Source organism: Phalacrocorax aristotelis, chromosome 13 (assembly GCF_949628215.1).
Source record: "Phalacrocorax aristotelis chromosome 13, bGulAri2.1, whole genome shotgun sequence".
Taxonomy (NCBI): Eukaryota; Metazoa; Chordata; class Aves; order Suliformes; family Phalacrocoracidae; genus Phalacrocorax; species Phalacrocorax aristotelis.
The window spans coordinates 4,657,312-4,675,585 of NC_134288.1; the positions used below are offsets into that span (position 1 = coordinate 4,657,312).

General features: G+C 40.7%; 1 protein-coding gene across 3 annotated transcripts in view; it reads left to right on the forward strand.

Annotated features, from left to right (window-relative positions):
- The window catches only part of PTPRT (protein tyrosine phosphatase receptor type T), a 475,775-nt gene that overhangs the window by 127,295 nt on the left and 330,206 nt on the right, over positions 1-18,274 (forward strand). For all 3 annotated transcript variants that reach the window (XM_075108692.1, XM_075108691.1, XM_075108690.1), the window contains exon 2: positions 7,044-7,169. In XM_075108692.1, the coding sequence (XP_074964793.1) occupies positions 7,044-7,169 (126 nt within the window). The remainder of the gene's footprint in view (positions 1-7,043; positions 7,170-18,274) is intronic.

The window sequence follows — 18,274 nt, forward strand, 5'->3', positions numbered from 1 at the left end:
TCAGTTTTTTTCAAGGATTAACTTCATTTGGGGTGAAAGGATGGGATGGGCCCACCACACAACAAAAAACACTATGCATTTTGAAGTGATTTTCATTGCTTCAGTTAAAAACAAACACATACTTTCTGCCCTGCCCCACACTCTCCCATCTGAAACATCTAATTGCTAGGACAGAGATCATGCAAAGGAAAGGAAATTTAGTTAAATATAACAAGAACGATCCATTCCTAAGCCAGGCAACTGTTACCAATATCTCAGAGGACTAGCATTTCCAAGTGTATATAAAACCTTTTCTGCTTACATGTAAATCTAATAACGCTATCTTAAGAGCAAGATGGAAAACAAAATGGAACTGTCCCGTGGCAGATGAATCACGCCTTGGCAATGAGGGCTGATACTTGCAACAGAAACCAAATCACATACAGGGATGTGTTTGAGGCACTAGAGATATCACTGATCTAAAACCCAGAACATCTGGATACCTTGAGAGAAGCACTTTTGTGAGCACCAGAAGTAGAGAAGCCTGGTTTTCAGTGGATTTGTGTTTCATGGTTGAGTGATTTATCTGAATTTATGCTAAGTCTAAGATCAGTTCTTAAACAATTGACATCAGAAAAAGATGTTATGAATGCTTTACTTTGGAGTTTATACCTTATTACACACTGGGGAATCTATTCCTTAGTTTCTCCTGGTGCAGATCCTCTGTTAACTAATGAGGCATAAAAATTCATCAAAGCTTTCCCTGCAATTTGAGGAGTCATAGCATCTTTCTCTCCCTTGTAGAGCCTGAGCTTAAATACACAGTGAACACATGATGCCCTTTGACTCGGTAAAGATAACATTTTTCCTTGAAAATCTGGGAATATAGAATAAACAGTTGTGTAAAATAATGAAGTACTGATTGAAATTGGGCAATTACCACAGCAGGTTGATAACATGATGGCAGAAGGATGATTTTTCTGATGAACTAGATACCCAGTTACCATTGGCCCTTCTGAAATTTCCCATCCTGTGCTGTGCAGACCTAAGGCTATACAGAGCACATTGTTTCTAGGGCGTTATGGTTGAAACTAATGACATATCAAGTGATAAGTGCCCTTCTCCAGTCCTCCTGTACTGGTCCTTCGCTTTGGCACAATGTCTGTTGAGAGCTGAGGCTGTTGGATGGTGCTTGTTAGAAATCGGTCTGGTCTGTAGAATTTGGATCTGCTTTCTTATTCAGCTTAGCATTTTGGGTTGCTTGTGTGCATGTTTCTGATTTCTTTTGTCTTAATCTTTCTGGAAGGAGTAGAAAGCACACAAAGCAATAACTACTCTTTGCGGGGGAGGAAACCCCAATATCCCTTGATTTGCCCCGTTGTAAACAAAGCAAGTCAGCACAAGCTGAGTTTTTATCCTCCTCTCCCTCCCGCTTCCATAAGAATATGTAATAAGATGTATTAAGGATATACTATGTGAAGTCTACAGTCTGAAAATAAGTTATAAATGGATTTTTATATAATAAATCCTATGATAGAGGTTCTAATGATCCAAGTACATCTCTTACAGCCCTTGTAAACAAGGATGTCATTGGAAGACATGAGAATGAATGATTGGAAACAGTGGTGTGTTAATTTTGGAATTCTATAGTTCATAAGTACTACCTCATCATCATAGCATTTGCTTTTTCCTCGCCTCACCTCATATTTTGTGAGGCTAAGGAGGTTTAAATTGGTGGACAAAATATCAGCTCTCATGAGGGTTTCAAAAGAGATGTTCCGCAGAAAAGTATTGCGTGCTTTTTTAATGTCTGCCTTTTTTTTTCTTTTTTTTTTTAATAAATAAGGGAGAAAGTTAACTACTTATGCCCCAGAAGGAAGGCCCAGAGTGGGACAAATGAGGCTGATGTTCTTGCTGTCTCTACCTCTTCCCATCTTTGGAATGCTGTAAATGCTCAAGCAAATTATGTCTGATGCTGTGCTGTTTTCTGTGTGTATTTAGAAACACAGGATAACTGGTGAGGTTTCTCACATCAGTATGTTTCTTTATCCCTTTTTAGAAGTATTGGGTTTTTTTAATCTGGCGAGTCCGTGAGAGTTTGACATTGGATGACTTTATAAAACATTCTACTAATTGGATTTGTTAAAATAAATAAATCAAACGCTAATTGGAACGTGCCCTGCCATTATTTTTGCTTACTGAATTAGATATAATGGCGTGAAGTTCTTTTTATCATATTTGTGCACTTATTTAAACACCCCCCTGGCGCACACTTCTGCAAATTCAATTATATATTCAAAGGAGGCATTCAATTTATGCAAGGCTGGTTTACATTTAATCCGGGGGCAAGTCTCAGTAACTGATGATAGGTCTGCTCAAGATTAATTAGCATCACTCAGATGAGCAGTGGCATTGTTACAAGCCTGCAGTGTAAAACAAGGGGTATTTCATCCATCCGATGCAAGCTGTTATTTTCTTCAATATGACCCTTTTCAGGAAGGGAAGAGCTGCTTTCTTGTTTGGGTTTCATTTTGTGAAAAGGGGTCAACACTGCACGCGTTACCTAACAATATCAAACTCGTCTCTATTTCCTTTTCTTTTGCCCCGCTTAGCAACTGCATTTGTCACTGTGTAATTTTCAGCCAACCAGGGGAAAGACTCCAGCGTCCCAGTGTGCTTCCTACAGTCCTCATTCTTGTTAACAATTCATGAAGATGTAGAACCCCATTCTAGTTAATGTGTAAAAGTTTTCATTTTCCTCAGACGTCTTTGTGATACTGCGGCTAAAATTATAATGTGCAAACCCGGTGTCTAAATTCATTGAGTGGTATCTTTTTCTTTCAATCTGAGGATTATTTTTTCTCTATGTTAAAGAATAGCCCTGTTCTGCTGCCAAGCAGTTACGTTTCAATGATGGATGATTTTGTATTAGGATGGATCTAACCTTTTTTTTTTTCCTCTCCTTTCTTTATGTTCCAGTGTATTTAGACGTAGCTCATATTTAGGTACCCACACAGGCAGTGTGTATTAGGAAATGCTGACTATTAAGCTTATGCCCACATCAGTGAAAACAATAAATGTTCTAGTTTTGGCCTGTTGGCCCATTTTGAAGTTACTATCTCTACTTAAGTGGGTGCTTAAAATCTATTAATACATTTTTAGATTAAATTCATTAGGGGACTAATTGACTTTCCAAGGATCTTGCAGCTATGTGCTCGTGCAGCAGTGGATCACTGGATGCCGTTAGGCGAGCACGGCAGCGCCCATGCAAGTGCACCTTCGCCCTGCGTTTCCTCGCTAGCTTCCTTAGGAACTCGATGTCCTGAGCGCACACTTGCATGTACGGGCGCTTTCAGCTCCTGGGTCAGCAGTGTTCCACAGGAAAGGGGTTATGCCGTGCTTTCCTCCAACTCTTCCTCCTCATCCCAGGTTACTCGCCTTAGGGGCTGGAGCTCGTGGGGTGCGCTCTGGTCAGCAGGCTCACCTGCGGGCCCCTTTCTGTGGCGGGTTCCTGGCCCGGCACGCTGCCCTCGGTGAGGCCGCAGACGCGAAGGTGGCTGGAGCCCACCCGGTTTGCCCGGGGTGGCTGCAGAGCTGCTGCCGAGGTGGGTCTGGGTGCGGCCGTGAGGCGACGGTGTGCGGGGCGACCCTCAGCCCACCTGGCCCCTCTTCCAGGGCGGGGAGGGTGACCGTGGCCTGCCTCGGCCCCGCGGCTGGGGCTGGGGTTGGAGGCTGGGTGTTCGTGCCCCGGGAGCCGGTGGCGGGGCCCGGCAGGGACAGCGCCGGTGAGGAGGGGCCGCAGGAGGTGGCGGAGCGCTGGTGGCGGCTCTGGGAGAGCCTGCTTGAGGAAGGGTGGAAGGCTGGGAGCGGTGGGGCAGCAGTCCTGCGGCCGCCACGGGCACTGATGGAGCAGGGAGCGCGGCAGGGTCGAAATATCACAGCTGCTTTTCTGAACTGTAACTCTTCCTGCCTGTAACTGGAGCTGTAACGTCATGTCTCCATGTGCCGCAAGAAAGATAGGACCGAGACCACCTGTGACGTACTTGTTTGGCAGATACGAACGCAACCGGCTGTAATTATTAGAGCAACCCCAAAATTGCTGATATTCTGGGTGTTGTCATTCTTTCCACTTTCTGAAGTTTCTTTCTTGGTCTGTAATACAACGTATGCTGTGATAATGCGAATAGAGGAGTTGCTGACTTTTTAGGCCACAAGTTAACACGGCTCTGGGTCCTAGCCGAGCCTTTGCTTCGCTTTCAATCCTGCTCTCTTTTGACGCACCCCGGCAAGAAGCGGTTGGAGACTTGCCTGCTCTTGGTACCTGAGATTCATGCAGCCAGCTGGCTTGTCTGAGCACTTCAAATTGACTCCAGTTTTTTTCTCCTTGTCCTCATTTCCTGCAAATTCACCTCTCCGAATTCCAATTCTGTTGCTTCTAGTAAATTAATCCTTGGCTTATTGCCCTGTCACTCTGTATTTGGAGGTTTCTCCGCTACCCTTTTATTTCTTTAAAATGTAGATGTCTTGCTGCTACTTTTAAGGCTCTCCATGATTTATCCTTTCCTTTCTTATCCAATTGTACTACAAGGTTAGCTTTGACTTTCAGACAAGGCACTTTAAAGCTTCCTCAGGTGTTGTCTCTTACCAGTGGAAACTCCCAATTAATTTCCAGAAGTTCTCACCATATCCCCTTTTCAGCTCCTCCTCTAACTTTATGTACCTCAGCACGTAAAAAATAACCTCTTTGCTGATTATACCAAGATACTGATAATTACGTTCCTGTTAAATGAGGGCTGCTACCCCCTATTTTGATAGTATTGCTTTTTTTGCTTCTGGGACTTTGTAGCAGCACCAGCGCAATTTTCTCTGTGTATATGAGGCCTTGTACAATTGTCTGGCTCGATCAGAGAATTTGTTTACAATCCCTTCAAAGTAATCGCTCAGAGGCAGCACTGTTACCGTGTGCTGCAGTATGCTGAGCAGAGGTTGTGTGGAAACGGTGTATGTCTGAAGTCGCTATTAAACTGAATGTATCAAAATTGGAATGCCCCACTTGGAGACTGAGAGCAGAGTATTTGATATCATCTCTCATACCGGCTCTGTGTGAAAAAGGTGACTTTCAGTTGCATTACATACTCCCACACAATCCAGAACACCTTTATTTTCTCGTAGACATTTTAATGAGTGTGTTTAATATTTTAAATTTGAACTTTTTCACCTAAATTAAATTTAAAAAATGAGAGAAACAGTTTGAGTGTAATCCTGCTCATTTTGACAGCTGGGAAAGCTTCACAAGTACAGTAAATTTAAAGCAAGAATTATTAAAATATTGTAAAATAATGACACTTCAGAAATATTTGCAAAGACTGTACTGAAACAGACAGGCAAGCTTGCAAGGGTCATAAAATCCGCTATAGTCAAATCTATTTATGATGAAAATGTACAATATATCAAACTGTTATTTTTTTTAGGACAAGCTTGATCTTTAAACTTTTTAGCAACAGAGTATTTTGGGGTGTCAGGTATTTTGTGCAACAAGTCTTTCGAGTATGTACTTAAAGAGAAATAATATGAGAAGTTCTGTGGACCAACTTAGAAAACCAGCTGGAGTGCACATGAAGTCCTTTAGCAGAATAAGGATTTAATAAGTATTAATGACACGGTATGTATTTGTGTTTGTCATTTATGAGGAGTTTCGTAGGAACTGAGACAAGTTTAGGCTTTCTTGGGAGCTAGAAAATAGGAAATCTAGATGAAAACTAAAGAAGGTCCTCGATGGCCACAGTGTTAGATAATCCTTACTGCAAAGGAACCACAGATCACTCGCGTACCAGCTATTTATCGTGTATGTGTAGGCAATGCAGCCTGTGGGAAGGAGTAAAGAGTCAGGAACATCTCTGTGCATATAACTCTCTGATTAGTGTCAAGAGCAATTGGCAGTTTGGCTGGCAGAGCAAGTTAGTGTTGCCCTGAGCATTGCTCAGTCCCTGCAGCTCTGAAGTGTTAGATGTGTCCATCTGACTTTGGAGGAGTAGTATCTGCAGAGAGAAATTATCCTTGCTTCCCTAAGAGAGAAAACAAAAGTAGTGCAGAGACGCTGTTGGCATGATTAAAGTCTAAACTCAAGGACCCAGGCTGTCTGATCTAGTGGATCCGGTACTGAAATATCTTTGGCAGACTAAGTGGGGTGGATGTGAAGAGGAATGTGCCAGAGTTAATGTAAGGGACACCAGCGCAGGAATATCCTACCGGGGAATAAACTAGCTTGATTTGTCTGCGTGGCACAAGTTTCAAAGAGCTGCCTTGGAACACAAAAATTCATTCCAATGTTCGTGGGTTTCCCTTGATTCACAAACATTCAAGGAGCTGCCAGGTTATTTATGACAGTTAACTACTTCCAAGTGTTTCAGGAATTGCGGTAGGAAAGATCATTTATTCAGCAGTCTGGAAGGTGTGAATACTAGTTGCCATCTTCTTGTTATTCTCTTCTTGATGAGACACTAGAGGCTTGCACTGTTTATTCCTCAAGTCCTCATTGAGGAACGGTCGTGTGCCATACACAGCTTCGTGTTGTTATGCATAAGAGATGGTTCAAAGGGAGGTTGCACTTTCCATAGGTGTAAACCCAACCTTGTGTAATTCAAGGCTTAAAAGCGAGAAGTGAGGATTCGCTCTAGAAACAGTCTTGCTGAATATCTGACTTGGAGGTTTATGTAATTAAGTACCAGTTACTGGCACCCAAACACAGGTGTTCCTGTGCATCCTGTGCAATTGTCCTTGAAAATGTAAAGACAATGTAAATGAAATAAAGGGACCTGATCTAAGAAACAGCAGCATGGAGGGAAGAAACCAAAGTCTTCCAATGAATACAAAGTGTGGAAAGTAGAAGAATATTTCCTGGATACCTTCTTTGCTGCCTGAAATCTGATATGCAGGAAACTAATTTTATTTTTCCTTCTTTTTTTTTTTCTGCATAAACCTGGGTACAAAATATTTAGGTAAATGACGACCTAAAGAGAGATAAATAATTAACACGGGAATGTGTTCATTTTTCTTGTTTTTAGGTGGTTGTTCATTTGATGAGCACTACAGTAATTGTGGTTATAGCGTGGCCTTGGGAACCAATGGATTTACCTGGGAGCAGATCAATACCTGGGAGAAGCCAACAATGGATCCTGCTGTCCCAACTGGTGAGTAAGAAGCCGCAGCAACAACGGGAAGATACTATTCTTGGAGAGAACCAGCTGTCAGCCCTGTATGGGTGTGTACTGGGTCTGGGGCACACAACAACAGGGTACGATTTTATTCAGTGTTAAACAGATTACTTTTGTGTTCAAAATAATCTGAGAAACAGAATTCGTAAATGCGAGATGGCTTTTTACAATATTTGCAATTTGCTGAATTGTTTTACATTCCTCGTTCTTATTTTATTGCTACATTTAACAGAGAGGAAATGTTTCAGATGTAATATTCTGAGGTTTGGCCAGCTTTTTGTGTTTTTCAGGATTAGAGAACTGTCTTATCTGGGAAGCTGTTTCAGAGGCCAAAAAAAGTAAAGTCTTGTAATGTCTGAGAATATGGGACCTTCCAGTTACCATTTAGCTCTTAACTGACTGCTTTGAATTCTGAGAAAGACAAGAAAATTCCTAAAGAGTTAACTATAGTAGCTAGTGCTTGATTAGGCTGGGATTTCAGACAGTGAAATTTTCATATGCAAGAAAAACATTTCCAACAGAGAGAGTTACCAGAATGTCTAATTTGCTAACGTATATTGAGAATATCCAGTGAGAGCATAGTCTTCCATGTGATACTTGGAATATTCTCTGACGAGCTCACAGCAATGGTAATTTCCAACAGTTTCGTTTCTCATTGGAAGTTACGCTTATGGTCTGTATGGATGTATATGGGAATAAGTTCTCTAGCTTTGATTAAAGTGCTGTGGAATGAGTTGTTCACATTGAAAAAGAACTCGTTTTGAGAAAGCACACTAAGATTTTCTAAAAATCGTAGTTTGTCCATGTTTCTGGCCACCTAAAACAGCAGTGCAGGCCCCTTTAATGGACACAATAGCAAACAGACTGACCACCCAGTTATGATTTTGATTTCAGTCCTAAGACAGACGTATTTATTCTGGTTAGTGCATTGCAGTCTGAGAAGCATGAGCTACATGGAAGAACTGGAATATAATGTTGTTCAAGAGGTATTCTTATGCCTGTGATTACTGGGGTAAGAGGCTTGTAATTGCTTGCTGCCTGTTAAGGATGCCATGTGGAGCTGATAGAACAATAGCTCCCTGCTGTAGCCGTTGACAGACAGCCTGGTCTTCATCCCAGTATGCTTGTTGTCAGTAAAAAGCAAGTGCAAAAGATACCAGCCTAGCTGCGGTTTCTCCATCAGCAAATGTTGGTTAAGTTGTGGGTTTTTTCATTATTTGATTGGAAATTGTTTGGAACAGGATCTTTCAAACTGCGTAGCAACTAGTACCATTTGATTTGACTGTGACGTTCCCAAAAAAGTTAATTGTGAAAGTTGCAGTTTTCTGGTCTTGTCTGCAAGAATGTATTTTATTGTTCTGGATGTTGTTGGGTTTTTAAATGATGGCAATTTTAGCTCTGTGGTTCCTTAGCATCTACCCTGTTGTGTCCTGTTCCCTGTCCCTGGTAAAGACCTAGCTAGAGGGAAATGACAGCCCTTCGAATTAACTGATCCCAGAGCAATCTGAAGGGATAGGAACATAGACAGTTTTGATGCAATTTGGGAAGCAAGGAATAAATGGGAGGGCTTATATGGCTTAGACTGGATGAGTTCAATACTTTGTCAATTATAAACGTTAAGGTAAACCTATCTACCTGGCCTCTATATGAAGGTGTATTGTCATCTGAAGCATGCTGGAACCATGGGGAAACCAACAGACAAACAACAGCCTGGAACAGAATGGCAAAACCAACCCCGACCCCAAAACGATAAAACCAACCCCAAAACACTACAATGTAATTTTTAACAAGGCTTTCAGAATTATTTTTTCTAAACCTAAATAAATAGAGGCATGTGTTTTCCCCCTTAGTATATTTCCATCTTATCTGGTAGAACTAATAAATGTATAAAGAAGTTAAAGCAGCTGCAAATTTAATAAAGGCTAGACATTAAATAAGAAAGGCAGAAAACTTTGTTGTGGAAAGGTGCAAAGGTAAAGCAACCATCAACTTGGAATATGCTGATAAAGAAATACTATCTAAAGAGATTTTAAGGACCGTAAAGGGAAATGACTCAGTTCCTCAGGCTACTAATTGATGGCTTAGGACTGTTCATACAGAACAAAAGGTGAAATCAGTAGGTAGAAAAAGACAATCGACCACAGCAAATGTGTACGAAGGCTCTAGTAACAAAAACATGTTTTGAAGAGCTGTCCAAATCATGCTAACCTTGAAGTAAATTATAGTGGTCAATTAGACTGCCTGAAGCTAGCAGACACGTTCAGAGCTATTATTGAGAGTCTGTATTGCTGGATAGAATTGTAATGCGTGTTGTTTGTATTGGTTACTCATTGAAAATCTGTTTTGTGCGAATAAAAGATGTTTACTTAAAATTCATCTAGTGGTAAAGCCAAGCAAATAAACTGATGAACAGCATGTTCCACTCCTACAAATAGGGACATCTTTAAAACCAGAGCACTAGAACATTTGGTGATTGACTTTCCATTCCATTTAATTTCTCCACAGCAGCTGAAAGCAGCAGGGTGTAAATCCACTGAGCTGCAGGGTGTAAGAGGTGGTTACAAAGGGTGTTCATGGAATAAGCATCTTCTGGTGGCCAGCTGTAGCCAGGAAATCTCCTTAGCACGAGGAGCAGTGGCAGGAATGCCAGAATGCATAGGGTTCTGAGAAAGCAAGCAGTAATGTAGATTTTCTTTATCAGGATGTTATTTTAGATACTACCTTATTTTTGTAGCTGGAAATAGATTAAAATGCTGCATTGTGGAAATGGTAAAAACAAAAAGTGAGCAGGCATTAGGTTGGTTCAATGATACTAAGTAAGTCTGCAGCGCAGCCTGCTGGGAGGCATTGGCAAAAAGCAGGGCCTCCCCCACCCTGGTCAGCCGGCCTCCATTAACATTGCCGTCAGAGCTATTTTCTTCTCTAAAATTTATCAGCTTTCATGAGTACCAGCAGGTCCTTTTGAATTCAACCAAGCCACAGAATTCTGTCCTTCTGAATACTAATGATAATATCTAGCACTTTTTACAGTACTTTTCATCGTTAGATCTCAGAGTGCTGTTCAAAGGAGGTCAGTACCACGAATGAGAGCCTGAGTCTATAGTGCTGTGTAATTCTCTGCTGACACGCTGCTGCAAAGGTCTCTGCCCAGGGATGGCTTTCTATTCTTTATTTTTTGAAATGAAATGTCAAAAAAAAAAAAAGGGGGCAATTAAACTGCTCCATTAGCAACGTAGAAGTTTGCAGGCAAGTTGTTTTACTCCTTTGCTAACAAACAAACTGTTTTCCATGAATTCTATGATTAATTCCTCAGGGCTGGAAACTGTTAATTGGGGGATTAAGAACCAGATGTTTGTTGTTCTGAATAAATGTTTCAAAAATGTGGAAGAAATTAATCATAGGTATCCAATCCCCAGAATTTTTTTGGGCTCTCATTCCACCTCCTTGCATAATAGCAGGAGCGATTATAACAAAATATTCTTTAACAGGTGTGTGTTTTCTTAAGCCTGAATACCCTCAGTGATGAGTATTCTACAGCCTTTGGGCCGGTTGTTCCACTCTGAGTTATAAAGGTTCTCAGTCCTTCATTTTCCTTTCCTTTTTTGTTCCGTCTTTGAGTAGGGAGAACAATCAGTTGTTGCTCTGTCTTATAACCTCTTTTATATAGTTGTATACAGTTAAGTCTTTGTTTTGCAGGACTAAACATGACCCAGTCCTTTTAACCTCTCTTAATATAGTGTCTCATTTTTTCCCCTCTACCCTATGCCTTCAATCATTGCTTCCTTATCTTTTTTGGGTATTTTTCTAAAGCTGTGTTCCCAAGCAGGCATTCGATATTCTGCATGACAGTGCTGGTAGGGCACAAGACTAATTCTGTTATAGAACTTCGAAGTACAGCAAGTAGATTTCTTCTGCTCCTTTTTATTTCCATCTCGCAGTTTTCACTCTCCTTTTTCTCTAAGTATTCAGTCTTTACATGCTGGTATTAGATGATGTGAGCTGGAAACAGCCCTTCAGTTTGTCTTGGATCACAGAAGTTATTTCCTTGGTAGAGCCTGAGCTTTTCAGTATTTTTGAGGCAGACACTTGGTGAGTACAACAAGGAAATATGTTTAAACCAGACAAAAGTACTGGTCTTATTTTTCATGTTACAACATTGTAGTATTCCAAGGACACTGGACCTGCCTGCCCTTGTAGCAGTTGCAAGAATAACATTAGTAATGAAAGTATTTAACATTTTCATGTTCAAAGTATTTTACCATAATTTGCTAATTAACTTCAATGGAGACATAACCAGGGCTGACTAGACTGAAGTAATTACTTTAATTGTATTAAAAACGATTCTACTCTGAATACAAAGCCATCATGCCATGTGCCTTTCTACAGCAGCATTCCTTGTTGTTAGATTTACTGTTAATCTCAAATTTGCTTTTATGAAGTTTCCCTGTTCCAAGTTAGCAGACAAGCAATCAGCACACAGGGGCTGAAGAGCTGGCCCCATCTGCCTGACTGCTCATGTATGTAAATTGGCACTTAGTGTAAGTGCTGCTTTACTGTGTGTATATGCGTGTGCATGTATACAGAGATATGTATCTATATGCATGCTCCATATTACTGCTATTTCTTGCTGAATTGCTTTCTAAGGGGACATCCTGTTTGTCTAGGAAGCAGAAGTTTAGATATTATGAATTTAGGGATGGGCAAGATGTTTATATACTATAATTTGTTCCAGATATATATAGAGAGAATTGAAGTTACAACAATTTGCAAGTGCAAATTGCCTTACTTTGCTTGCTTATTCCAGAGAGTCCACAAATTTTCTGCAAAGAGAAATGGGACCTGTGATTGACCAAAGGTGTTTGTTTTTGTGGTAGGAATAGATGTGTTTTTATCTTTCTAAGAGCCGAACTTGCTTGTAATGTCTAACTCATGGTTTGGAAGATGCAAAATAGTTGAGGGAAATGCCACTGATCCATAGTTTAATGGGTTTTGTACATGTATTTCTGTAAAGCTTATCAAGTAGCAGACAACTAGTGTTGCACCAGTGGCTCAGAAGTGCACACGCAGCATCTTTGTGCTTCCTCTGTTTACAATTGAGCTAAAGGATCCGAACAGTTTTATCGTGCTTCAGAAGACTATGGCAGGTTAGTACCAAATGGCTGCTAACTACACCATTAGTGTTTATGGCAGCTGCAGCACCAACAGGTCTGGTTCACCCTTCAGAGAGGTAGTCAGCATTTGTTCTATCATCTGCCCTCATGAACTTGGAGGACTCTGTGCTGAATCTTCTTAATGGAGGGCATTTTGAGATAATAGTTGGCAAGGGTAAGGCACAAATGGGTTCTGAGTGCTTTCTTATGTGAGTCTGCTTTGCATGGCCCAATGAAGGGAACACAGCTCGAGAGCTGTTCAGTGTGTCCCACTCATCACTTCCCTTGAATGCATTGCACCACCTTAGAGAGAATTTGTAGCACAGCTTCTTTCTTTTATCTTGCAGCTCTTCCCACATCTAATTGGGCTGTTCTTGTGTTACAGTAACTGGAGGGCTCTCTGAGCTTCTCGCTGAAAGAACAGAAGGGTTATCATCATTAGCGTTGCTTCGTGAACTACTCGTTTAGCAGGCAAACATCATAGACATGATGGATATCTGAATACCAGATGGCTAAATTCTACTTGGACTCCACTGAACTGAGTGAAGTTTTATGTTAGCCTAATAGTCCAAATGCTTTACTATGTCACCTTCCTCTTTTTATTGAGTGGCACCATGGAGTTACAGCATGAATGAATAATTATGAAACAGCTTTCCTTGAGGAAGGTGATAACCGTCTATCTATGCCTGTGTTGAAGACGGGCAGGATCTTTTAATTTCATTCAAGAGATTCCTGATGTGAAGTTGCCGTTGACCTCTACGAAGACAGAGAACCTCTGTTCATAGGTCAGGTGTTTGTCTCTTTTTTTCTTCAGGCTAGAATGAAGGCCAACAGGAGTTAGACTGAACATCTGTAAATTTGAAAGGTGGTACAATGAAATTAACATTTTTTTGTGTCTGAGTGTATTAATTCTTGCTTACGAGAAAATAAACAAACTTGTTAAAGGAATAAATTAAAATTCAACTGTGTACATGATGAATCATGATCCAATTTTGTCTGAAAGGGAGAAAAAACATGGCTTAGCTGTCTGTACATCGTTTTTCTCCAAAAAATATTTTTTGCAGGGGAAATTACAAAGAATGAGTCAAATATGTTTCTCCCCAGTCTTTTGCTTCCATACAACTACGTACATTAGTCTGGGGGTAGGTGACGAACTCAAACTCATTTCTCAGCTTTTAAGGTCTAAGCAGAAAGGGGTCTCTGGAAGCTTTCCCCAGCACATCTTTATTTTGCTGTTTACAATGCAGCTCCATGTCTGTGTTTTGGGGTTCTTTTTTATAGTTGCATTTGTAAGTAGCTCTTCCCCATTTCTGGAATTACATCCCTATTTTACACAAACCTGAGTTTTGGGTGTCGGTAGCTTGGTTTTCTGGATTTGTTTTAGTAAGTGTGTGTAAGAATGTCTAGTCTAATGGGGAAAGTGTACTATTTGGCCTGTTTGTGAATATAGCTTTGGCAGGAATGTAACCTTGCAAGCAACTAGAGGGAACTTTTTCTGCACTACGGCCTTTAATTGCTCTCTCTTACTCTATCCACGAAGGCCGTCAAAAGCCATTACTATAGCTGACTTTGTAATGGCGGCTCAAAGCCCAGTACTGGGATTTAGCTGTCTCTGAGGAATGTATTGTCAACCATATTTTTTGACTATCTGATATCGGGTCTCGGTTGTCCGTAACTAAATCATACCTGCATTAGTACGCAGATTTGCTTCCTCAGGAATTCTTCATGAGCAATTTCTTCTTTTGCGTAGAACTGGTTTCAGAAAGGTAACAACTTAAAGCAATTAGTCTTAATAGTGATTCTTACCAAATATTTGCTTTCTGTCTTGTGTTCCTGTCTTCTAACACCAAGTAGAGCTGTTCTTTTGTGATTAGGCCTACTGGTTTTGGATGGCATAGAACAAGTGAGGGACAATTTGCCCTAAGTACATGTGAAATTGCAGACCTGTAAATTAAGAATACCATGCTTAAAAGCTAAGTAGTTAGTTAACTATTCCGCAATGTAAGATGCAAGAGGAGTTGAATTAATTAAGAACACTTACCCCTCGAGAGGCCTTCTGCTGAAGGGAAATTACATCTCCGTTTTTGGTACTTTGTCATTCGTATTGTAAATGTGAGATAGAATTTCTCCTTGTGTGCCACTGAGAGACGTTAGGAGAAACATACTTCCCCTTAGATGTAGGTGGTACTTTGGTACTGAAATCAGGCTTAGCAAGGATGTGTAGCCTTCTCTGAACATGCATGGTATAAAGAAATGTTATCAAAGGAATCTGAAAGAATGACTTCTAGGAAGGCCTTTTAATGACCCTGAAGGGTTTGCTGTCTGTAGGGAATACATGTAGTTACTGCACCTTGATGTGTTAAATGGTACATTTGAACTATTGTCAGTCTATTTCTGATCCTTTTCTGTGAAAGCTGTCAGAAACAGAGCTGTTTGTGAATGTCAGGACCTTTCCATTATCACCATTAGTGAGACCGTGACACTTTTAAAGCACTGCCGTAACATCATTCAGCATCACACTAGGAGGAAGGACAAGAAAGTCATTGTTGTACATGTTTTTCCTCCATGGTTTCAGTACTTGAGCATATTAATTTTTCTCAGCACCTGTTGGCTCTGGCAGGAACTGATGCCTTTCAGCATCTTAGCACACAGTCTGCGTTTTTCATAATCTATTATTTTGAACTCTATCAGGACATGCCGTCCAGATGCCAAGTGTGTTAAAACTGTTTTTTGTTTGAGAGCCAAGTTAGGGAATTGTATAGCTACGCCAATTGAAAAACATTTCTCAATAAGAACTTTAAAAGCTTCAGGAGTTGGTGGATAGAATGAAGAGTGGTTTCTTCCAAGTAGATGAAATATAGTTTAAATTCTGTTGAAATAAATATGGTTGTACTGAAAAAAGGCTAGACTACAAAACAAGCTTTGACTAAGATCTTTCATTTTAAACTTATTTCTGTGGAAATTCTTTCTAGAGTAAGGGTCAGATTGATAATTTAATACCTCTTTGCTCATGTTAGAAAAGTCAGAGCAAGAAGAGGAGCATGCTTAAGGAAGAACAGGAGTAAACAAGGTGCATAGGTAGAATGAGGGATGGGGAAGGTCTTTCTGGCAAAGATGGGATACTAAAGATGATAAATATGAAGCTAGTGGTTATTAAGGAACAGAGGAAAAGCAGTGACTACAGTAGAAACAAACGTTTCAGAAGCAGTAGGTAGATTCTAATAATATTGAAGGAATTTACAGGATTAGGGAATATTGCAGGTCTAGTGAGAGCTTAAGGCATTTGTCACAGAACCTCTTCTCCATTGGGTAGAATCATAGAATGGTTTGGATTGGAAGGGACCTTAAATATCATCCAGTTCCAACCCCCTGCGGCGGGCAGGGGCACCTTCCACTGGTCCAGGTTGCTCAAAGCCCCATCCAACCTGGTGTTGAACACTTCCAGGGAGGGGGCACCCACAGCTTCTCTGGGCAGCCTGTTCCAGTGCCTCGCCACCCTGATAGTGAATTTCTTCCTTATGTCTAACCTAAATCTCCCCTTTTGCACTTCAAAGCCATTATCCCTGGTCCATCACTACATGCCCTTGTAAAAGGTCTCTCTCCAGCTTTCTTGCAAGCGCCTTACAGGCACTGGAAGGCTGCTATAAGGTCTCCCTGGAGCCTTCTCTTTAGGCTGAACAACCCCTTCCCCCTCAGCCTGTCCTCATCGGTGAGGTGCTCCAGCCCTCTGATGGTTTTCTTGGCCCTCCTCTTGACTCACTCCAACAGTTCAATGTCCTCCATATGTTGGTGGCTCCAGAGCTGGATGCAGCACTGCAGGTGGGGTCCCACCAGAGCGAAGTAGAGGGGGAGAATCACTTCCCTCGACCTGCTGGCCGTGCTGCTTTTGGTGCAACCCAGGATACAGTTGACTTTCTGGGCTGCAAGTGCATGTTGCTGGGTCATGTTGAGCTTTTCATCAACCAACAGCCCCAAGTCCTTCTCCTTAGAGCTGCTTTCAATCCATTCTCTGCCCAGCCTGTATTTATGCTTGGGATTACCCTGATCCATGTGCAGGACCATGTATTTCTTATTTATCCTGGAAGGTTAGTTAGCAAGCTAGCAATGGAAAAATCTAACAGGAAAGAAGTTCCAAGAGGAGAACGACCGAAGAAATCTGCATGGGACAGATGGCCAAAGTCAAGAGAGAGCCGATTTGAAAAGTGGAAGGAGAAGGCTATAAATGATCAGACAAATGCTGACAGATAAGGATTTACAAATGGAAACACTGAGGGAACTGTAGGCAAAATTCTAATCCGGATTGATCCCAGAAAACAACGGAGGCATTAATTAGGCATTCAAAGTAGATGCCGGGCAGAATACAGGAAAGGCAAAAAATGTAGTTAAGGTTATTGCTCAGTCCCTCATGTGCTTTAGTAGCAGAGCCTTGCTAAGTCTGTCCGTATGAATTTTCAGCTTTTTGCAGTTTCTTAACATAGAGTCAGTGGAATTCTCCTGAAGTCCCTTAAATTCGGTAGAAACTGGGTATAATCTGTTACAGAGACTGTATGCTGCAGTGGATTGTCTGGCTAATTCACTACCTTTTTCCCCCCATTTGTCTTGTTTTTCCCAGTGAACTCTCATCTTTCTCCTTTTTTTTCTTTTTTTTAACTTCTATCACAAAACCATCACACCACTTAATAGACTCAGCATCTGAGTACAAAGCTGTTGTACAGTATCTAAGATTCCAGTGTATGAATTATTTAACTAATGCTGTTTCTTTACCATAGGCCTGATTCAGTGTCTAGTGAAATAATTGGAAATATCTCCACCAGCTTCAAAATAAACAGGATGGGGATTCATAATGAGCAATGTACACAGTCTAGGTTTTCAAATACTTCACTATTTAGTTAAAAGTACACAGACTGTTTGGATTGAATGGTAATAACAACCTCTGTTCACTGGTTCCACTGAGAACTTTTGCTATAGGGAATTTGTGGGGAAAAGAGGGTTCGTTTTTTGTGCTTAGGAAATTTTAGCATTTGCTATTCCCAGTATTAGATATATAGTGCATGTAATTTGACACATGAAAAATACTGGCTTTAAATAAATCTATTTTCTGAAAGTCATTTACACACTTACAAAAGGAAGTTGATAGCAACAATATTCAGATATTCTCATGGGGAAAAATAATGTATGCATCTCCTGCATAGGCAATCCAACCTCCTCCATATCATTCACCTCTTTTAGAAGGGAGTGGAAAGTGTTGTGGTTGTATTCCTTTGAGATGAAAGTCGTAATATCACAAATTATCACTTGTTTTCAGTATTGACTAGAAAAATAAATGCAATTACATTTATGAATGTTGAAAATTAAGCAAAATAAAGCAATTGTATGTGTTTGAGGATCTTTTCAAATGAAAAGCTATATTCACTGAATTCACATGGGCTCTTTTTCTCACTGTCATGTTTCATGATGTGAACTCTCAATTGAATGAGCAGCTGCACTAAAAATGGTACCAGACAAGTCATAGGGAATTCACAGAAAATGGAAACATTTCAGGCTGTAACACGAGCTGTTTTGGGCCCTCATTTACCTTGAGAAATGCATGGCTTTTTATTAGTATAATGTCTATAAATACAGAGAAAATCCAAGCCCTTATTTGCAGTAGTCGCACTTGGTACTTTGGGGTAGGCCTTGTACAGACAGAGCAAAGACACTTTGCTGTCACTACATAGAGGGTTTATATTTCTAATTGTGGAAATAGTTTGTTTTTTTTTTTTTTCTTCTGGCCTTCCACTTTGGATTTACTTACAGTGCAAGCATGAGGGTGATATGAAGGAAATGCCAGTGTTGATCAGAAGGATATTCTAAGGAAAGCAGAATAGGAAACTTACGACACAGCTCAGATATTTAAGAGATATTCTTGGGTCATCTAATTCTTCTAAAACA